The following is a 22,090-nucleotide window of genomic DNA, read 5'->3' on the forward strand; positions in this document are numbered from 1 at the left end:
CCGTGGCCCCCACTCCTCGCAATAGCTGCCATTTTCAGTGACGTTCAAGGAGTCAGGGTCGGGGGAAGGAAATGAAATCTGGGCAGGGGGAAAGGAGAGGGGTGACCTCCCAGAGGGGATACTACTGCCCGCATACCTGTTCTTGTCATTTCCCACCCCACTCGGCCCTGTATTGCCAGGCTCCTGGAGCCCCCTACCTCTGACACCTGAATCCTAGTCGCTCCTCTGGTTTCCCTTTTTTGCTCCATCCCACCCCCCAACTCCAATTATCTGGTCTTCATTCCCTGCGCACCCTTGGTGGTCTGCTTTCTGCCCTCCCCCCACCCATCCTCCACCTCCCCCAGCCCCCTGGCTCCCAGAATCTGTATGCAGATACCCTTTCCCATTCTCCCCCGCTTAGACTTGCACCTAACCCCCCCCTCCCACCATCCCTTTGGCTCAGCACCCCCCAGTTCCTCTGACCCACTCCCCCCAAGGGATAGACAATGAAGCAGGTGGAAGAGGGTGGAGATGAGGAGGAGAGACCCCTAGAGATATCAACACAGGGGAAGAGAAGGGGGAAGCTGGCTGGAGTCCCTGGGCAGGAATCTCAAGTCATAAAACTCAGGAATCCCAAGTACTAAGGGGGGCTGGGGGGGTGGGTAAACCTGGCCTCCCAGCAGGGGGTGAAATGAAGGCTAAGGTTCAGTCTCCTGGTGAGTCCTGGGGGAGGGAGGGTGGGGGGCACCCAACTAGCTGTCTTTGAGAAGCAGCTTCTCCTCTGGACAGCGGAAGGGGCCTGGGGGCCCGGCAGCTGCCAGACGAGCACAAGCTTCAGGTGAGAGCTGGCGGCAGGAGCGCAGGTCAAGGCGGCGTAGACGTGGGCAGCGACGGAACAATGGGAGGCAGTGATCCGTGAGGCGGTGGCAACCTGGGGATGGGATAGTGCATGAGACCAGGTAGATGAGGAGGTGAGAGTCAGGAGTCATAAGAGCCAGAGGGTCAGCCAGAGGGGCAGGGAATAGTGCTTACCAGCAAGATTGAGGTGCACCAAGGTCTCTCGGAGTGGGGATGTGGGAGCTGTGAGGAGGTGGACACTGGGGTCCCCGACATGGGCGCAGTGGCTAAGGTCCAGGGCACTCAGCTGGGGAGCATGGCGCAGCAGGAGCCGCAGGGAGGCATCAGTCAGCTCCAGGCCTGCCAGGCGCAGCTCTGCCACCCCCTGTAGCCGCCCACGGTTCTCTGTTTGCCCTGGGCAGGTAGAGAAGAGTCAGCACTCTATGCCCCTTCCACCTTTTCATCAAGGCACCCAAACTGCTCTTTTCCACACCCACATTCCTCCCCATCTCCCACAACATGTAAACCTCCCTCTGCTGGCCTCCCAGGGGCTTGCTCTTTTCCTAAGCCCCACAGACCTGACCCCCTGAATCTGTTCACTGCCCCCATCACCTCCCCAGGAAGACCTCCCATGAGCCCTCTGACACCAGAACATTCCTCACGCCCCCACCACTTCCCTGCACTCTGCCCTTTTCTTGGCATCTGACATACTGCACACATTTTTACTTAGACGTCTTCTGCTTCCCCCATGAGAATGTCAGTTCCATGAATATAAGATTTTTTTTTTTTAACCACTGCTCTCTCCCCAGTCACTGACCCAGTGGAGCGCTCAACACATCATCTGCCATTTGTCCTACACAGGAGAGCAGCTCTGAAGGCACTACCAGCCCTGGCTCCACTCCCTCCTCCCTCTGCATTAGTAAGTCACCACCTGGAGCTCTCCAAAACCCCTGGTCACCATTCTGCATCCACACCACTCTTTCCTGAACTGAGACTGAACTCCCTTCAGTCTCTCTTCTTCCTAGCACCCACAGGGAGCCATTCTCAAGCACAAATGTGATGACCTCCCTCCTTCACTAGAAGCTCTGAGATCACTTCAAATTTGTCCAGTCTCCTAGGTAGAACATTCCTATAAGGTCTTATCTCTGGGCACCTAACTTCAAACTTTATCCTCACGATAGGCCACCTGGCCACTCATACCTAACAAACTGCCTGGCCTTCAGGTCTGATTTCAGAGGCTTCCTCTTCCCACATCTCCAGGGTGAAGAGTCTTATGCTCTCCTCCTCACATCAGAGCACATGGTCTGCCTTTCTTCCATGTTACTGACTCTCAGAAGCCTGATTGTTGCCCCAGCCCCACCGCAGGGTTGCATCAATCTAGCTAGCTTGAGCTTTACTTTTCTACCAAGTTTTCCTAAGATGATGTCATTGGATCGGAGACCACCCTTTAAAAGCTCACATCAATGGGATCATCATCCTTGTTTATACTTGTGAAAACTAAGGCTCAGATGGAAAAGCCCTGTGTCTTGATCACATGATATAAACACTGTATCAGAGCAAGAGACCAAGACCTGGTGACTGAGTCTCAACTCTTACCATAGTGCTATCTACCTTTGATGCACCAGCTTAGCCTTGAGAGAACCTCCATCACGTCAAGACTCAAGACTAGCCTTTAAAAAGGATTTTTATCAAATCTGCATGGTGTTACCATTTTTCTTACATGAATGACTAGCAGTACAAAAAGGACATTTTTTGTTTTTGTTTTTGTCAGTTGTGGGGCCTGAACTCTGGGCCTGGGCGCTGTCCCTGAGCTCTTCAGCTCAAGGCTAGCACTCTTAAAAAGGACATTTTTATAAAGAAATTGAGAACCTGTCAGATTAAGCAACAGGGCTCCAATTCCCACCTGCCAATGAATGGCAGTAGCATGATGGTTATTGGCAGTCCCTAATGCCCAGCTCCAACACATGAGCTGTTTACCTCCAGCCCACATCTGCAGGCACTCAACAGGCACACCATGAAGTCTACTTCTTATCTCTGAAGAGCTAAGAGCCTGCAGAGGGATATTTACAGATGGGCCAAAGCCAAAAGCCACTAGTGCAAAGCCCTGAGTGCTTGTAGGGAGAAGAGCATAGATCAGGGAGGGCTTTCCTATGGTGATCGCATTTAGGTAGGCCTCCAATGGCTTAAAATATAAAGAGCACAGCAGAAGAGAAATACATGAGGCAGAGGACAAAATCCATGGAGTAAAATGCCTTCACAAGCTACTATGAGAGGGACAAGAGGCCTGTGGGCCTTTATAAGCTGCTGAAAAAGGGAACAATCTGCCAGGTGCAGGTGGCTCATGCCTGTAATCCTAACTATTCAGAAGGCTAAGATCTGAGGATTGTGGGTCAGAATCAGCTCTGGGCAGACAAATCCATAAAATTCTTGCCTCCAAAAAGCTGGAAGTAGAAGAGTAACTCAGTGGTAGAATACTAGCCTTGAGCAAAACAGCTACGCAAGAGCATCGGGCACTGAGTTCATGCCTCAATAATGGCAAAATATTTTTTTAAATTTTTTTAAAGGACACAGTCTGCCAAGTACTGGTGGCTCATACCCTGTAATCCTAGCTAGTTATAAGGCTGAGACCTGGGGATCCTGGCTAAAAGCCAATCTGGGTATGGAAGTCTTATAAGTAAGTTAGTCTCCATCTCTCTTTCTATGTCAGTTATGGGGCTTCAGCTCAGGGCCTGGACACTGTCTCTGGGCTCTTTTGCTCAAAGGTAACACTACCACTTTGAGACACAGCCACACTTCCATTTTTGAGAGCTTAATTGGAGATAAGAGTTTTACAGGGACTTTTCTGCCCAGTCTGGCTCAAACATCAATCCTCAGATCTCAGCCTCCTGAACAGTTAGTTTTATAGGCATGAGCCACTGGTACCGATTATTGAGACTCTTCTCTCCATTGAACTTCCAAAAAAGCCAGAAGTGGAGCTGTGGCTCAAGTGCGAGAGCACTAGCCTAGAGCACAAAAGCTCAAGGACAGTGGCTAGGCCCTGAGTTCAAGCCCCAGGACTAACACCAAAAGAAGAAGAAAACAAAAAACAAACAAATGCCAGATGCTGGTGGTTCATGCCTGTAATCCTAGCTACTCAGGAGGAAGTAGTACTGTGCCTCAAAGTGGTAAGAGTACTGCTAGCCTTGAGCAAAAGAGCTCAGGGACAACACCCAGGCCCTGAGTTCAAGTCCCATGACACACAAAAAAAGAAAAAAGCACAATCTGAAATGAGTATAAAAGAGGGGTTGATCTGCCACCAGCTGGCACTTTTCACTTTCTCATGGACCACACCATTCCTAATGTCTACCTTACCCTCCTGCTGGTACCTTCTAGCTCAGTCTAAGTCCAGAAATGAACAGTGAGTGAGTACTGAGTAAGTACTCTGTCTTGGCTCAGCCTATGTGGCTTATAACAGTCAACCCCTTGCTGAGTCAGCCAGGTCTCTAGTGCATCATTTAGAAAATGGGAAGGCCCTCACTTGTTTCCTACTCCCTCTTCCAAGCTTGTGTGAAGGTCAGCCGGGCAGGGAGAAAGGAGACAGAAATGCTTTCAGAGTCTAGAAAGTCTCGTCTTGGAAATCTTCTCTCAGAATAGATCAATTCAATTTTTTTTTGGGGGGGGGTCAATCATGGGGTTTGAACTTTGGGCCTGCACACTGTTTCTGAGATCTTTTTCTCAAGCATAGCACTCTACTTTGAGCGACTGTGCCACTTCAGATTTCTGGTAGCTAATTAAAGATAGGAGTTATCTGGGCTGGCTTTGAACCTCTGTCCTCAGAGGTCAGCCTCCTGAGTAGTTAGGATTATAGGCATGAGCCACTAGTGCCCAGCTTCCTCTTTTTTTTTTTTTGCCAGTCCTGGGGCTTGAACTCAGGGCTTGGGCACTGTCCTTGAGCTTCTTTTGCTCAAGCCTAGCGCTCTACTGCTTGAGAGTGAGAGCACCGCTTCCAGCTTTTTCTGTGTATGTGGTACTGAGGAACTGAACCCAAGGCTTCAGGCATGCTAGGCAAGCACTCTACCACGAAGCCATATTCCCATCTTCAATTCTGTGATGATCTGTTTGCTCATTCAATTCATTCCTTCAAGAATGAAGGAATTCCTTCAAGACAGAAAGCAAGGCGCCAGGGTAGGGAGAGAGTCTTTGACCTCATACATCCCAAAACTCCAGCAGGAGAAAACAGATCTTCATGAGATTACTTGCTTCATGAGATCACTTGAGCAATCTGAGCACAATGTGTACAGGATAAAGGAGGGCTTTGAAGAGGAAGCAGCATTTATCTCGAGGCCTGAAGGATGAGTTGAGGTTACCCTTCACAGAGCATACAGAAGAGACTTATTGGGGAAAGGCCCTAGGACTTGGCAAGAAGGCTAAGATATAATTCAAGGATAGCATAGATCAGTGTGGGCCAGGCCTTGTCAGGCCTCAGCAACTTTATCCAAAGAGTGCTTGGAAACAATGAGGTATCAGGGGCAACAACGGACAGATGTGCCCTTCTGGATGGCTCCCTTAGGTCCAGTTTGGAAGAGAGATGGAGGCCAGAAAAAGTGCTGGTCTGTTCTAAGTATTCCCCTCTGCCAGTATGGGCCTCCTGTCCCACTGAACATGCCTCTCTGCTGTCCCTGGGAAAACCCCATCCTTTCAAGACATAGTTAAAAGCACACAGCAGATGAATGAATTAACACTGGCCAAGACAGTCCTTGCTATTCAGACTCAGGTATTTTCCCCTTTCTTCACAAACCTCAACACTTAGCATATCAGAAGATACCTTAGAGGCCCTTGTCTAAACCACTCCACTGAAAAAGAGGCCACACCTGGTTTGGTGTCTGGTGGAGGCAGCAGCAGTTCTCGGAGCTGGGAGTCTTTAACGTCTTCGATCCAGCGGAGGTCCAGGAGCCGTAGGGCTGGCAGTGGGGCTGAGCCCAGGGCAGAGACAGAGAGCCAGGAGCAGCCAGAGAGCACCAACTCCTGCAAGCCTGGGGAGTTAGAAGCAGATGCTAGGAGGATTCTATCCCCACCAAGCCCCCTGTCCTCCCCTCTCATGACTTAACACCTGCCTTACCTTGCAGTCGATTCAGAAGCCACATGAGCTGCTTCTTGGAGACACCTGTCCAGCTGAGGTCCAGGGCCCTGGGCTGGCGGCGAACTACCCCACTGAGCATGGGCGGGGTCAGAGACTTCCTTCGGCTCAAGTCCATCCGAGGCCACAGACGCTTGTCATAGCACCTGTGAGCCACATGGGGGAGACAGAGACCTCAGCCTCAGTTCTCAGGGAGCCCACAAATCACATTCCCAACAGTTGACCACAGTTCTCTCCTGGCCCACACAGATAGCCAAGTGGCAAGAAGCTCCTGGCCACCAGCCAAGAGCCCTGGGTTTAGGACACCATTCCATTCCTAACTAAATGTGAGACCCTGGGCAAGTCCATTCCTCTCCCTGGGTCTAAAAGGCCTCCTTTATAAAATGAAGATAATGATCCAGACTCTGCCTGCCCCACAGGGCTACTGTAAGATCAAATGAGGTAATTATGGTTTGTAGGCCTTACAGCTCATAAAGCATTTTGCCAAACAACTACACAAACACTGGGCACACTATTTGATGTAGTGCCAAAGGGATGTGAAAGTAGCCCCCAGCCCCCTACCTTTGGGCTTCTGGGCTTCTTAATTTCTTCCTTGCTAAGTTATGATGGCTCACGGGTACTTCTCACCTCCTCTCCTAATCTCTGCCATCTGATAGCTGGCTGTCCAATGCTTAACTTATCGCCCTGATATTTTCTCTCTTTACTGGATTGCTGGTTAGTTGCTCCAAATAGAATGTAAGCTCATCAAGGGCAAACTTGGCTTTTTCATTATATATTACCAGTTGCCAAGTGCAGGGTTTTTTTTGGTGGCACAGGTTTTCAATGAATCAATCCAGTGGGAACTACTTTGCACTTCTATGGACTAAGCCCTCTCACTCGATCTCACTCACACCATTTTATGTCCATTCCCTTAACATTTATGTAAGGTCTGATAGGGTCCAGGTATCAAAGCTACAATGATAGACAAGGTCTGAACAAAGTTAAACGTTTCCTGCGCCAAGTACTCCAAGAACCTTACCTACTCCAACATGAAGTGAATGGGAAAAGGAGTTCCAAAACTTATTTCACCAAGGAACCCTTACCTACCTCTGCTAGGGTTACCTGTTAACATTTTGTATACAGAAGTTCCTTTGGATTCAGTTTTAGAACTGTCTTAAGCCAGTCACTGCTGTCCACTTATCTACAGAAGATGAAATTGTCTTTAATTCATCTCCTCTTTACATTTAAAACCAGTATAGTTTCACAAAAATATGTTGAGCTTAAAGATAAATACAACAGGATGGGGCTAGGAATGTAGCTTAGTGGTAGAGTGCTTATCTAGCATGCATGAAGCTCTGGGTTCAATTCCTCAGTACTACATACACAGAAAAGGCAGGGAGTGGTGTCATGGCTCAAGTGGTAGTGATAGCCTTGAGCAAAAGAAGCTCAGGGGCAGTGCCCAGACCGAGTTCAAGCCCCAGAACTGGCCAAAAATAAATACATAAATACAACAGGAGGCTAAGATCTGAGGATCACAGTTCAAACCCAGCCTGGGCAGAAAAGTCTTTGAGACACTTCTCTCCAAGAAACTACTCAGGAAAAGCTGAAGTGGGGCTGTGATTACAGGTATGAGACATGGGCACCTGTTTGCTCTTTTTTTTTTTTTTTGGCCAGTCCTGGGGCTTAAACTGTGCTCAAAGCTAGCACTCTACTACCTGAGCCACAGTGCCACTTGTGGCTTTTTCTTTTTTTCTTTTTTTTTTTTTTTTTTTTATGAGGTGCTGAGGAATGGAACCCAGGGCTTCGTGCATGCTAGGCCAGCATTCTACTACTAAGCCACATTCCCAGCCACTCTGGTTTTTAAGTTACCACTTTAAAATCATTTTTGTAATCAGAAAGATAACCAATATTATTAGAGAGGTGTTAAAGCTTCAGCAGTGCTCAAAGGAGGAACTTCCTTTTCAAAACTAATAGAAGGATTAAGCCATAATTGTCTGTCACTTAGAAGTGCTAGAGGAGGGACAGGGTGGCACTTATCTGTATGCCCTATCTAGTCGGGAAGGATTACTTATGTCTAGTTCTGGTCCAGTCTAGGCAGCTGGACCTGAACTCAGATCACTCAGACCCTGACTCCAAAAACCACCGTATCCTGCCCCCATTCCCACCCCACCAAATTAATCCAGAGCCCCATGTGCCATCTTAGAGAATGTCATAAGCATTCACAGGTTTCACTGTGAACATAGCACCTCTGTTCCCCACTCTCCTATTGTCCCCCTTCCTTCCCACTGGCATTCTGTCCCTCCTCCTCTTGACTCCAGTCATCAGAAATATGTGCGATACTCTCCAATTCTAAGAATGAAACAAACCCAAAATCTATCCACCTTCAACCCAGCTTCTGCCTCTTTGCTCTTCCAGTTGGTAAAAACCTCTCTATGTTCTACTCTGACCCAACCTCGAGTCTCAGTTCAGCCACTACCACTTCCTTGATGCACTCCTGGACTATCCGTACATGGAAGCAAATCCCTCGCAGCACTCACGGGTCCAAAATTTGTCTTTCTGCATCATATTCCACAAGAGCCAGGCCAAATCACCTGCCCACCTATAGACTTGTACTGTTGCTTGGTGCCAACATATTCTGGGATTCTGGGACATTCTGTGCCTTTGCCGGAAAAGCCAATCCATTTATTTATTTATTTATTTTGCCAGTCCTGGGGCTTGAACTTGGCCTGAGCACTGTCCCTGAGTTTCTTCAGTTCAACATAAATGCTCTATCACTTGAGCCATAGAACCACCTCAGGGTTTTTTGTATTTTTGTTGGTCGTGCGGTCTGAACTCTGGGCCTGAGCACTGCCCCTCACCTCTTCAGCTCAAGGATAGAGCTCTACCACTTGAGCCACAGTGCCCCTTCTGGCCTTTTCTACTTATGTAATGCTGAGGAATACAACCCAGGGCCTCATGCATGCAAGGCAAGCACTCTACCACTGAGCCATCTTCCCAGCCCTCAAGGATTTTTTTGTTGTTGTTTGTTTTTAGTAGTTTATTGGAGATGAGAGTCTTGTGGAGTTTCCTGCCAGGGCTGGTTTTGAACCACAATCCTCAGCCTCCTGAGTAGCTAGGTTTACAGACACGAGTCACTGGTACCAGGCTCCAATCCATACTCTTGAAAGCTCAGCTCCAGGACCTTTATTTCCAACAAGTCTCACTGACCCATTCTTGGCTGGAGCCAGTCTCATACTAAACCTGGGACTAAATCTCAGAGTGGTAGCTAACAATCACTGAAGTTCTACTGATACTGAAGGTCCAGCATCCACTGGGGGCAAAGCAGGTGGTAAGGGAAACATTAAATCAGCTTATGGACCAAGACAGGAGCATCCCCTAGAGATAATGCCTGAGCTTAGACCGTGAGAAGGGTAGCTGCTGTCCCAGCCAGGAGAAGGAAAAAGAGGGCAGAGCTGTGTCTAGACCCAAGTGAGATAATGTGAAAATCTCTCTGTAACTCAAGTGGTGGGAATAAAGCATAGTTAATTCAGTCATTGTAGCAATGATGAGGACAGTGGTTACAGTACTAATTATCAGTGTCTATCTACATGCCCTGTGCTGTTCTTTGCATTAAGCATCAACACTCACTACTAAGAGAAGCACTTAGTGCCTTCCCTAAGGGTTCTGGGAGTTCACTGAGGGTGACAGGGATTGACTGGTTCTTTGTAAGCTGGGAAAACACAGAGGCAAATGGCGGGAAGCACTCTTACAAGCAAGGGTATGCTCACATACTGGAGAGACAAGACTGAGATCCAAGTTCTCACCGATTTTCTCATGATGCCAGCCCATCCTCTAACAGGCTCATCAGCCTCTTAGGCCCACATGAATCTCTACATTCTGATTCCAAAAGTCTTTTTGAAGAAGCTCCCCCAGGAAACCAACACAGGGCTGGGCCAGCCTGACCTGCTTGCTACAAGCTCCCTGCCTCCAGGGCACCACCCACAGCCAGTTCTTCCTTCTCAGAGTTCTCAGGCTCACTGATACCACCAGTGCCCTTCAATGTATCCATCTCTGGGCCTTTCTCCCAACCCCACCTGGCCTTGACACCGTGTTCCATCCAAGCTGTTCCTGGTTGCCTTCTCTGCCCACGGCCATGAACGTTCCCCCTTCCTTGTCTTCCTTGTATCTCAACACCTCCTCCATACTCTTCTGCCCGCCCTCTCCCCTCTCTTGGCTTTGCAGTTCCAGGAGAGATGGAAGAAAGCCACCAGACAGGAAAGCCTGCAACTTCCTGTTCTCCCACCTACAACTTCTCTCCAGCTCCACCCTCTACTCCTTCTTTCCACACTCCATCCTGATTTCTCACTTTCATTCATTTGGTAAATGTTGCTTTAGTATCTACCCAATACCAACTGCCATCCTAGAAACCAGGAACATAGGAACAAAAGGATCAAGTCCCTGCCTCAGGGATGATGTCTGACAGCGTGAGGTCTTCGCTCTTCCCTTTCTGACTGCCTGACCCTCTGATGGTGGCAGCGGTGCTAGGGACGGAATGTAGGGTCCTCTACGTCTTAGGCAGGTGCTGCAACTCCAGCTCACCAAGGCTTTATTGTAGCAAAATTCAACTACCACCTGTTGGTCCTTGATCACTCTCAGCAATGTGCACCACTGAGGGTTCCTCCATCTCTTTTCTCTTGAGGGCACCCCCAACCCTTGATTATCTGGACTTTTTTTTTTGCCAGTCCTGGGGTTTAAACTTAGGGCCTGGGCACTGTTACCAAGCCTGTGCTCAAGCCAAGGCTAGCACTCTATAAAACTTGAGTCACAGTGCCACTTCTGGCTTTTTCTATTTATTTGGTACTGAGGAATTGTACCCAAGGCTTCATGCATGCTAGGCAAGCACTCTACCACTAAACCACATTCCCAGCCCTCTCAACTCCTGAGCTGTGTTTTCTCTAATTTAGAAACAGTCACATCCTGCTTTCATCTCTCTCTATTGAAGCCACTACCCTACAAGTTGGAAACTCTCAAACTTGTACCTTTTTCTTGAGCACCGGACATACAGACCCAGTCCCAATTTCATGTGACTGGTTGCCAAGCCTTGCACAGTGTGCAGGTCAAATGGTCAAATCAAAATTCTTCACTTTTCCCTGAAATCTGCTCCACCATGACTCCAGAGCCACAAACCCAGCTGAAATACACCCTGCTGACCCCATAGCCAAAGCCACCAAATCCAAGCCATTTCCCTTCTTAAAAAGTTCTCAACCTGAATGCCGGGCGCTGGTGGCTCACGCCTGTAATCCTAGCTACTCAGGAGGCTGAGATCTGAGGATCGCGGTTCAAAGCCAGCCGGGGCAGGAGCGACCGTGAGACTCCTATCTCCAATAAATGACCAGAAAACCGAAAGTGGCGCTGTAGCTCAAGTGGTAGAGTGCTTGCCTTGAGCTGAAGAGCTGAGGGACAGCGCCCAGGCCCAGAGTTCAAGCCCCACGACCGACAAAAAAAAAAAAAAAAAAAAAAAAAGTTCTCAACCTGAGGCTCTTCCAATGTTGTTGCTTCTGTCCCCAATTGGCAAGGCTTCCTGACTGGTGGATCCCCTTACCTTGATCCACCCTAAGCTTATCCTTTGGACCAAAAGGCATGTGACAAGTACTTCCAGGCAATTGCTAAGTGCTTGCAGGAACACCTCACTTAATGCCATTAGGTAAATATAGTCTACTACCACAGACCAAAAGCACTCCAAACCAACAAAAAACCCCACATACAAACATTTTTATTGCTCCTCTCTAAACTATAGAGTACAATGACTATTAACATAGCATTTACCTCGTACTTGGTATCATAAGTAATCTAGACATAAAAATGTATAGGAGGACACGTGTAGGTCATACGCAATCACATTATCTTACAATAAAGAACTTGAGCAACCCTGATTTCGGTATCCTGGACTGGGGAGACCAGCGTACAGGTGCATTAATATGCACCCCAGATTATAAATGAGAAAAGTGAATAGAGCCACATATGTCACAGTCAATGAAACTCACATGCTGAAACCCGAGAAGAAGGCCTATCCTCTCTGGTCTCCTTTAAGCCACAAGTCTCTCCCTGAGACAAAAATCAGGTCCTTTTCTTTTAGTTCTGGGTCCCACAATGCCAAGCACAGAGCAAACAAGTCCCACTCAATACGTGAGACTGGTTAGCCCAGGACCTTCGGTCACTAATTGTTTCTATGTTGTAGATGGACTGGTGGCTGTGCAAGGCCACAGAGACATGTGCCAAAGACCCAAAGGCTAGGTTTTCGGTAAGTATTAGTGACAGGTCAATAATGATGATCACAGGTAAGACTGAAGAGCTCCTACTTCCTAAGTACTCTGTACAGTTCTCTAAATGCAGCACTCAACAAAAACACTACAACGTGAGAGTTCTGGTTATCCCAGACTTACAGATGAGGAAACTAGAGGCCGGGGGGACTGATGTGGTAGTGCATGCCTGTAAGCTCAGCTAGGATGGAGCAATAGGTGGGAGGATACAATCTGAGGCCATCCCTGAGGGAAAATGCTAAAGCCAAAAAAAAAAAAAAAAAAAGGCTGAAGTCCTGACGCTAGTGGTAGAATACCCGGGCAGTAACCACAGGCCCTTCAGTACAGACAAAAGAAAGGAGAGACAGAAAGCAGGGGGAAGAGGTGGAGAGAGAGAGAAAGAAGACAAGGGGAGGAAAGAGAGAAAGGGAGGGAGGAGGGACTGAGGCCTGGGGAACTTAAGAAACCAGCCCAAGGGCATACCACTCATCAGAGAAAGAACAAAAATCTACAGGAATTTGTCTTCAGAACCTGTGCTCCAGGTCTCCTGGCTCCACAGAAACCAAAGGGCAAGCAGTAGCCCTCCAGGCCTTGTCCCAAAGAAAGAAGATTAAAGTTTTGAGTCTAGCCACTATGGCTGCAGCCACAAGTGTTCTGCATTTGCTCACAGTACTGCTTTATGGGGAACAAATCAGCTAAACTTCTTTGTTTTTGTATGAGAGGGTGTCTCAATATGCTGCCCAGACTGGCCTTGACCTCTCAATCCTCCTGCCAAATGCTGGTATTATAGACATGTACCACCACACCTGACTTTAACTACACCATTTGTAAAGTGCTCAACAATACAGAGAATGGGGCTGGGAAGGTGGCTCAGTGGTAGAGCGCTTGCCTTGCATGCATGGAGGCCCTGGGTTCAATTCCTCAGCACCACATGAGCAGAAAGAAAAAAGCCGGAAGTGGCGCTGTAGCTCCTCAAGTGGTAGAATGCTATAGCCTTGAGCTGAAGAGCTGAGGGACAGCACCCAGGCCCAGAGTTCAGGCCCCACAACCGGACTCCCCCCGCCCCCCCCCCAAAAAAAAAACAATACAGAGGATGCCCAGTCCACAGTTCGTGCTGGAAAAGAACCTAAACTTACTTAATAAAACATTTCTTAAAACATCCCTTTGTTCTGTGGTGGAAACAGAAGAGATAAAGTAGATACAATATGTGTCCCTATTCCAACAGCTAATGGGAACATGAAAATGAGTGAGTGAATGAAGGTTTGTCATGCTGAAGGCCCCTGTGTGTTCCACTATGGAACAGAGTGCTGTGGGAGTTGGATAGAGGGGAGGAGGAAGATAAAGAAAAAGGGAGGAGGAGAAGGAGGGCAGGATCGGAGAGGACAGAGGCTCAGCATGATCAACATTTCTCAGGAGGCCTTGGGGGAAAGGGAGGAAGGAGGGGAACAGAGGACGGGCTGAGTTAGTATGGCTGTTTTAGAGAGGGCAGGAGTTACCCCAGCAAAGGGCTTTCCCATGTGCAAACAGAACCAACAGTCAGCTGTTCTCAGAAGATGGATCATGAAGTAAGACACTGTGGTGCAGCCTAGAACATATGCTTGGTACCTATTCCATGTAAACAATAGCCACTACTAAGAGAATATGGGAGCCAGAGGATTTAGGTCCAAATTCCCAGTTCTACCACTTCCTTTCCACATGTGCTAGGCCTTCAGCTTTGACTAACACCCCTCTCACAGGTATGGTTAGCAGAGCTCATGAGCAGAAGGCTGGCTGTGCACATTAACCATGAAGTGTCACACTGTGATAGGGACACACTGTGCTGGGCCAAGACCCCAAGAGAACAGAGACCTATTACAGGCCACACAGCAAGCATCAAGCAAGCGTGGTATGGCACTCACCAGCGGCTCCAGGTCCGGCAGACTCGCATGCACACACAGAGCTCTCGGGGCCCCAGGTGCTGGAAGACACGCAGCCAGGCGGCTCGAGGCAGGGGGTGGTCGGATCCAGCAGCCAAAGGCAGTGTGTCAGGCTCAGGGCTTCGAGGGGGAGGTCGCACCACATGCCGCTCCAGCTGTGGAGGCCGGGGTGGTGGGGCAGGGCCTAGGGGCCAGCTGAGCAGGGGCCCCCCACTGCCAGGGCGCACGGCTCGCCGTCCCCCACGGTTCTCCTTCTCGCCAGAGCTGCCCCGGGCTGGCCGGCGCCCATTCCGGGTGTCACCGGGAGCCTCGTCCTCACTCAGGGATGTGCCTGATGAGTCGGAGTCTGAGTCTGAGTCCGAGGAGGAAGAAGAGGTGTCAGGCACCCGCTCTAGCAGCTGGCACATCCGCTTGAAACGCTCCAGCTTCTCCCTCTGTGGCGATGGGGATGGCACTGCTGGGCCCTCAGCAGAGGCCAAAGGCGGCTTTGGTTTCTGCAAGAGATAGGACAAAGCTGTTCTAGGCTCTGGAACACTTTCCCATCCCCCACCCACAAGGACTCACCAGGGGTTGAATGAACAGCCCAGGGGCTAGTCCTGAGTTCCAAACTGCTCTCAAATAATGTGCTAGCCCTGGCCCTCTCTGGACTGCAGTTTCCTCATGTGGAATACAGAGAGACACATTGAAAAATTCAAAGTTTCGGCTGGGAAGGTGGCTTAGTGGTAGAGCACTTGCCTAGCATGCATGAAGCCCTGGGTTCCATTCCTCAGTATACACAGAAAAAAGCTGGAAGTGGTGCTGTGACTTAAGTGGTAGAGAACCAGCCCTGAGCAAAAGAAGCTCAGGGACTGGCAAAAAAAAAAAAAAAAAATTCACAAATTCCAGTGGACCATGTACTTCCCAAAGCAGAAAAGTAGAGACAATAGCTAAAGACCGTGTTGACTGCTGAGCTGACTTGCTTATTAAGTCTGTGCAATCTAGGGAAGCCCCTACTTCATCAGGTGGGGCATGGAATGGCTCAACTAGACTATTTCAAGTATCTACTCCACAACATAACTATGACCATCTGGCCCTGTGTGCAGCATCCTTGGCTTACTGACTGAGTCCTCATTCATTAATCTCTACATAGTGGTAACTTGGGCCACTCTCTTTAGACATAAAGAAAATGAGGCTCAAAAAGAATAAATGACTTGCCCAAGGTTACAAGCTGACAAATGGCTGGGCGCTAGTGGCTCATGTCTGTAATCCTAGCTATTCAGGAGGCTAAGATGTGAGGATCATGGTTCAATGCCAGCCTGGACAGGAAAATCTGTGAGATGCTTATCTCCAATTAAGTATCAAGAAGGCCAGAAATGGAGTTGTGTTTCAAGTGGTAGAATGTTAGCCTTGAGCAAAACAACTCAGGGACAGTGTCCAGGCCCTAAGTTCAAGTCCCAGGACCAGTGCGGGCGCGCGCACACGTAGAACAATACAGCCAGGCAGACCTTGTATTTAGAGTATGAGTACAAAGTAACAATATCTGAATTCTAGCTTTGATGTGTATAATCTTGGGCAAGTTTGGTTTCTTGAGACAATGTCTCACTTTGTAGCCCGAGGCTGCCCTTGAACTAGTGGTCCTTCTGCCTTTGCCTCCTGGGTACTGGGATTACAAGTATGTATAATCATGCCTAACAAGTCTTTTAAACTCTCTGGACTTCATTTCCCTTGAATCTAGGTAAACTTCATAGTTTCTAAAGATCATGTACTTCATTAGGCTTAAATTGTGCTGTGAAATGGAGTGGTGGAGGGGGTTGGGATGCAACTTAATCTCCATTTTGCAGATGAAGAAACTGAGGCTCAGAGCAACTGACAAGTAAGTGGCTAAGACCACAGAGTCAGCAGTTGGGCAGAAATATGAACTCAGTTCTTGTCCCTTTAAGGCTTGGAAAGATGGGGCAAATGGATCAGATAATATACTGAAGGTTCTTCTAAGTCAGGGATCCTGTGGCCTGGACACAGCCCACTTTCCCAACCCAACTCTTCCCAGGAATCCAGATGCACACTGGAGGATGGGTACAGGACAAAGTCAGCAGGAATGGACAGATCTGTCTCCTTGGTGGAGGGTGGGACAAGGAAGGACGGGAGGGGGAAGGAGGAGGTCCCCGGCACACCTCCCAGTTCTCGGGAGGGAGCCCAGGGTGGCAAGATGAGAATGCCTGGCTTGGATTCAGAACCCTGGGGGGCAGAAGGCCCGGGCCGCCTGGTTCCGATCCTCGGAGGAGGCAGGAGTCTCCACCCACCTTCTTCAGGTGCCTCTCTCGGCCTCCTTTCACCTACCAGGTCAAGAAGGAGATATGGGGGAAGGAAGAGACCCCATTAGGCCCTCACTGCTCATAAAAATAAGGTCCACGCCTGCCTCTTAAGACTACAAATCCCAGAAGCTCCCATCCCAGGAAGAACTTGGAGCATGCTCACCTTGCAACCAGTTTCTTGGCTCACTGAGCATGCTCTCAACTCCTTTCTTTTCCCTCAGGCTCTTTCCAGCCCCTCCCTCCTCCTCTGTAGCAGATAGTCTGAGCATGCTCTCTCTTCCTCCCTAAAACACCAAGGGCTCCCAAAGCTTCCAGACTGAGCCAGTTCCTCCTCATTTGTAATTTTCTCACAGTAAGCACACTTTTCTACCTGGGACTACTCTTAAACTACATCTCCCCAAGACACCTGGGGAACCTCCAAAGTGTGGCTTCTCATGCCTACCCTCTTACAAAAAAAAATAAATAAATAAATCAGCCAGAACTACAGCTCCCAGAATTCCTCAGGCTGGTCCTGTGAGCATGCCCTACAGCTTACCTTTTTCCTTGGGGTAGGGGGCTCATTCCCTGCCTCCCTCTCTTTCCGTTTGGGGGGCCCAGGCACATCCTCAGGGGGAGGCCCAGCAGGTAAAGGGCCCTTGCGCCTGGGTGGGGGTGGAGGAAGCGGTGGTTCCTCAGTCAGCTTCCATCCACTCCCTAGGCTGGCGCCCTCCTCTCCGTTGTCAGCCCTGCGGCGGCCTGGCCCCTCACCTGCATCCTGGGAGGGTAGAGGCTGGGGGTAAGGCCATATCCAGCTCTCTAGCCCCTACCAACTCCAGAGCCAAACACCCAACTCAGTCCAGACACTGCCTACCTTGCTGGTGCGGCCTTCCTGCGTGCAGCGAGGGCACTCCCAGCAGTTGGGGATCTCTGCATTGATGACACCCTCAGCCTTCCCCATCTGCAGGCAAGAGGACAGAGATGGATGGAGGATATCCATCAGCCCAGAAGCCGCAGGGCTTGCCTCCTTATTCCCTCCAACATCTTGCCCTGACCCAGGCTCCAAGATCCTCAGGGCTATTACCTTCAGGCAGCCAGGGTGGACGATCTCATTGCAGATTGTACACTCCATGAGGCTCAAACCAAATTTCTCCTCTTCTCCCTCTACTGTGTCCTCTTTCCCAGCCTCACCACACAAGAGGCACACAGCTGTATGTGGGAGCACGGGCTGTTGGGGGAGAGGGGACATTAGGGATACCAAAAGCAAGAGACAGGGGAAGAGACTTCTTTCTGGGGACCCTGGACAACTGCTGGGTATGGTTATGAATCCATGGACCGAGCTGGGTCAAATTCCAAATTTGTTGTGTTGGGGCAATATGACCTTCAGTGACTGATTTAACTTCAGTCTCCATTTCTGCATCTGTAAAATGGGGCTAGGAATCTCCCTACAGGACTATCCTAAGAATGGAATAATATATAAGGAGCATTAGATACATAGTTATCACTGTGGTGACTGTTACAACTGAAGCCAAACCCAGTTGACCCTGAAATTATAGCTGGCTTGGGAAGGAGAGAGAAAACAGGCAGCAAAGAGAATAAAAATATTCAGAGAAGATAGACAGGAGTTTGTGGTAATTCAAAGGCTGTTCAATGGACAACCTAAGGATAGCTTCTAGATCCTTCAGTGAGCCCCATTTTGCCAAGACCCCTGGGAACATTGAAGCCAGCTGCCTAGTCCTAGAGAAAATGGGAACAGTCTTCAGATAATGTGACTTTGGGGAGGACAACGGTAACACTGAGTCACATCAGGGATACTGAAAGTTGTGAGCTAAGATCAAGGAAGATGCAGGTAGGTAAAGGAGGAACAGGAAAATAAGGCAAGGGTTGAGAGAAAAAGAAAGAGAGGAGAGGTGTTGTGGGGTGAAGAGCTGAACCAGGAAAAGAGTGCTGGAGGAAGAGGGAGGTAGTGATGTGGGGAGGGCGTGCAGGATGCAGCTGGCTCTTCATGGCTGCTGGGGAAGGGCTATTCTCTGGGGCCCAGGGACACTGAAAGGATGAGGAAGGCAGGGAGGAAACCCATGTTTCCCTGACACCTACTGTGTGCTAGGCCTTGTGCTAGCCATATTCATACACGTGACATTGTTTAAGCTTTTACAAGTCAGCAAGAGAAACATTTTATAGAGCAGGTACACGATGTTCAAAGTGACTTGCTCAAGGTCAAACGAAGAGGGAACCTGATTTCAAATCCAAAGCTATCCGGATAGGTTATGAAGTGAGAGAGATGCTAGGAGGCAGTGGCTCACATCTGTAACTCTAGCTACGAAGGAGGCTAAGATCTGAAAATCACAGTCCAAAGCCAGCTTAGGCAGAAAAGTCCATGAGACTCGTAATCGCCAATTAACCAGCAAAAAACTGGGAGTGGAGCTATGGCCCAAGTGGTACAGCATGGGCTTTGGGAAAGTGAAAAGGCCCTGAGTTTAATCTCCAGTACAAGTGCACACATGCACACATGCACTAGTGTGCATGAATCACACACACACACACACACACACACACACACACACACACACAAGTGCACAGACAAACCTGGAGTGCTATCCATTAGGGCTAAGCTTTCACAGTATCTGAGTCCCTGAGCTGGGGAGAGTGAAGGCAGGGACTGAGGCCCACTCTTCTGTGAACCCTAACATTGTCTCCACTGGAGATACAGTTGTCCCTCGCTACATTTTGGTTTACTTATTGCAGCTACAATGTGTCGCAGGGTTTGTTTTTTTTGTTGTTTGCTTGTTTTTGTTGGTCATTGGGCTTGAACTCTGGGCCTGGGCACTGTCCCTCAGCTCTTCAGCTCAGGGGAGCACTCTACCACTTGAACCACAGCGCCACTTCCGGTTTTCTGGTGGCCAATTGGAGAAAGGAGTCTCATGGGTTTTCCTGCCCAGACTGGCTTTGAACCCCAATCCTCAGATCTCAGCTTTCTGAGTAGCTAGGATTACAGGTATGAGCCACTAATTTCTGGCTTTGTATCTCAGGTTTTAAAAAGCCTTCACCTGGGCTGGGAAGGTGGCTCAGTAGTAGAGCGCTTGCCTTGCATGCCTGAGGCCCTGGGTTCGATTCCTCAGCACCACATAAACAAAAAGAAAAACCGGAAGTGGCGCTGTGGCTCAAGTGGTAGAGTGCTAGCCTTGAGCTGAAGAGCTGAGGGACAGCGCCCAGGCCCAGAGTTCAGGCCCCACAACTGGACCCAAAGAATAAAATAAAATAAAATAAAAATAAAAAATAAAAAGCCTTCACCTATCGCGAGAGTTACATTCTAGACCTCCTGATAGGTGAAAACCGTGAAGCAGTAACAAGTGAACCACGCAGCAAGGGAGGAATACATAACTGCTGCTCCTTCACAGATTTTCACCTATCGCAGAGATCTCTGGAATGTAACTCCTGTGATAGGTGAAGGATCACTGTAAGGTCAAAAATGAACATTTAAGTAAATCAGTGAATAAAACTGGACAAGCAGCCACTCTTACAAATACACTCAGGGAAGTATGGCCTGGGCTCCCAAAGGCCCAGCATGGTGGGACAGAACTCACCGCAGTGCACTGCCGAAGCAGGCACGACTGCTTCATGCGCCCGGGCCCCCCAAACTTCTTCATGTCTCGGCAGAAGTGGCAATCCCCGCACTCAGTTCGCACACAGGCCCGGCAGCGGCGGCAGCGGGTTCGGCGTCGGCGCGCTCCGGCCCCCGGTCCCCGGCTGCTCGACGACATTGGGGGCGTCAGCAACGCCGAGGGCTGTAGGTAGAAAACGGAAGAGTAAGCTAGGCTTACTGGCTTGGGAGATTTCGGGCTACTACCCTCAACCCTGGGCAATTTCGAGCTCTTCTTTCTAAACAGCGGGTCAAGGGGTCACCCTCTGGTGTGTGTCACTGAGGGTAGGGGACCGCTTCTCCTCAAGGCCGATTTCCCCTCTGCTGCTGGTCTTCTCTGGAAGTCCAGGTCAGAAACTGGCTTCCTGACCTCTCCTCCCAAACACTTCAGTGTCCCTTCCCAAGTGCAGTGAGGAGGGGAGGGACAAAGACTGGGCTGCACCTCTGAGATTCCCAAGCCACGCCTCTGAAGTCCTCAAGCCAAAGCTCCTTGGAAAGACCAAGGGCTCCTTGTCTGTGGAATCACCTCAGGAAGGTCCCAACTCTTACCCAAATGTGGAACACCCAGGCTCTCTCCAATCTAAACTTGCTCAGCTTTATCTCCTGGTTCCAGGGTGGAAGGTAGCACCTGACTTTCTTATCTCCTTTTCTTTTCTCTTTTTCATAGGGAACAGCCATACAATCTCTCCTCCCCTCAAACTAGACACTCTCATGAGATCCAATGGGACCCTTGACCCCTCGTTCCTAAATGACTGCCTCCAGCTTCTCAGATGCCTGTTCAGTCCCTTCTCAGCCCAAGATTTCAACTCCTCATTTCAGGGCAGAATTCCTCTGCTCCAAGACATCCTCTAGGATCCCTCAGGTCAATCTGGACAAACTCCCAGACTCACTGGGATTCTAAAACCCAGCCTGACATCTCCATAGAACTCAAGGTGGGCCCAATCTTAGGTTCCCCCCCCTCGCATCTCCAGTTCACCAGGCTGCTTTTCATCCCTAAACGTCTGGAATCCCTGGGGCGGCCCTGCCCATGGAAACCAGATCCTCCAAGATCCCACACTCAGACTCAGCAGGCCTGAAGGGGTCCCTTCCTAGCCAGTCTTACCCCAGCTGCCCCCTTTCCAGGGACTTCCAGACCCATCCATGGGGATAAGGGGCCCTCCAGAGCTCCAGGGGAGTGGCCTAGAGGACGGCGACTGCAGGCAGGGGTGGGGGGGGGGTCTGCAAGGGAAGCAGGGTCTGGGAGGGAAGGCCAGTTCCCCAGGGCTGAGGCTGAAGGAGGGAGGGCTGGAGATGAGGAGTTTGGAGCAAAGGGAGGGTGAGGCTGGGGGCGGGGAAGGGAGACAGAGGCTGGGCTGAGGATGAATGGGAGTGGGAGCTGCCCGGGTCTGGGGGTGAGGAGGAGCCGCACGAACCCACCTCACACGTGTCCCGGGAGCCATCTCTCCCTTCTCGGCAGCTCCCGGCGGGTCGGCGGCCATCGGCGGCGGGGGGGCCGGGCGGCGCGGGGCGCGGAACGCTCTGAACGCCGGGGTCCACGGCCCCCCGAGGGCGCTCGGCCCCTCCCTCCGGCGGAGGCCGGGACGGCGGCGAATGGAGACTGGGGGCGCCGGGAGCGAGGCCCTCCCACGGGCTGCGGCGCAGCCCTTCCAGGGGGAGGTCCTGCTCTGGGGGGCTCAGTCCCTCAGCCCCCCCAGACCAACGGGGGCTTTTCGGGCGCAGGATGCTCAGCTTCTGCCCGGGCCCCACTCAGCCCCGGGTCCGAGTCCCGGCTCCCCTCCCCCCACCCCGCCCCGCCTCTCCCCAGCGCCCCCCGGCCCTTTAACTGGCCCCTTCCCGACTCCCACTGCCCAGGGGTCCAGTGACTATCCTGGGGCCCCCCACCGTTTCCGGGGTTCAAGCCCCGCCCACCGCCGGTTCCCGGGGAGGGGGGGGTCGCTGTAACCTGCCCCCCTCCCCTGGGCCCGCCCCTGGACTGCGGCCCCCTGCCCTACGGCTACAGGGCGAAAGGAGGGGGGGGGTGTGAAGGAAGCCTCTCCGGCCCCGCCCCCCCAGCTCGCGCGCGCCCCCGCCCTCCCCCC

The 22,090-nt window shown here is 50.5% G+C and overlaps 1 protein-coding gene across 3 annotated transcripts; it reads right to left on the reverse strand.

The window, feature by feature from the left end:
* Positions 1 to 435: 435 nt before the first annotated feature.
* Fbxl19 (F-box and leucine rich repeat protein 19) lies at positions 436 to 21,748 on the reverse strand. 3 transcript variants are annotated; one of them, XM_070004099.1, is made up of 11 exons: positions 21,429 to 21,748; positions 19,957 to 20,157; positions 17,457 to 17,600; positions 17,247 to 17,333; positions 16,932 to 17,150; positions 16,385 to 16,417; positions 14,088 to 14,599; positions 5,915 to 6,078; positions 5,667 to 5,828; positions 1,012 to 1,230; positions 436 to 910 (listed from the first exon to the last, which is right to left on the reverse strand). In XM_070004099.1, the coding sequence occupies exons 2-11, from the start codon at positions 20,131 to 20,133 to the stop codon at positions 732 to 734; spliced, it is 1,896 nt and encodes a 631-aa protein (XP_069860200.1). In that variant the 5' UTR covers positions 20,134 to 20,157; positions 21,429 to 21,748; the 3' UTR covers positions 436 to 731. The 3 variants fall into 3 exon arrangements, with proteins under 3 accessions (XP_069860200.1, XP_069860199.1, XP_069860198.1); XM_070004098.1 differs by having other exon boundaries at positions 16,256 to 16,417; XM_070004097.1 differs by lacking the exon at positions 16,385 to 16,417 and having other exon boundaries at positions 21,429 to 21,508.
* Positions 21,749 to 22,090: the final 342 nt, after the last annotated feature.

This window comes from Dipodomys merriami, unplaced genomic scaffold (assembly GCF_024711535.1).
Source record: "Dipodomys merriami isolate MVZ:Mamm:240054 unplaced genomic scaffold, mDipMer1.0.p SCAF_62, whole genome shotgun sequence".
NCBI classification, from domain to species: Eukaryota; Metazoa; Chordata; class Mammalia; order Rodentia; family Heteromyidae; genus Dipodomys; species Dipodomys merriami.

What these genes read in the sequence shown, in the direction of transcription:
- Fbxl19 (XM_070004098.1), bottom strand. Translation starts at nt 20,133, where the DNA reads ATGTCGTCGAGCAGCCGGGGACCGGGGGCCGGAGCGCGCCGACGCCGA. An exon ending in AGGAAGGCCGCACCAGCAAG is followed by an intron (nt 17,151 to 17,246) that starts GTAGGCAGTGTC and finishes CTACCCTCCCAG; the next exon opens with GATGCAGGTGAGGGGCCAGG. An exon ending in TGCCGGACCTGGAGCCGCTG is followed by an intron (nt 6,079 to 14,087) that starts GTGAGTGCCATA and finishes TGTGGCTCACAG; the next exon opens with GTGCTATGACAAGCGTCTGT.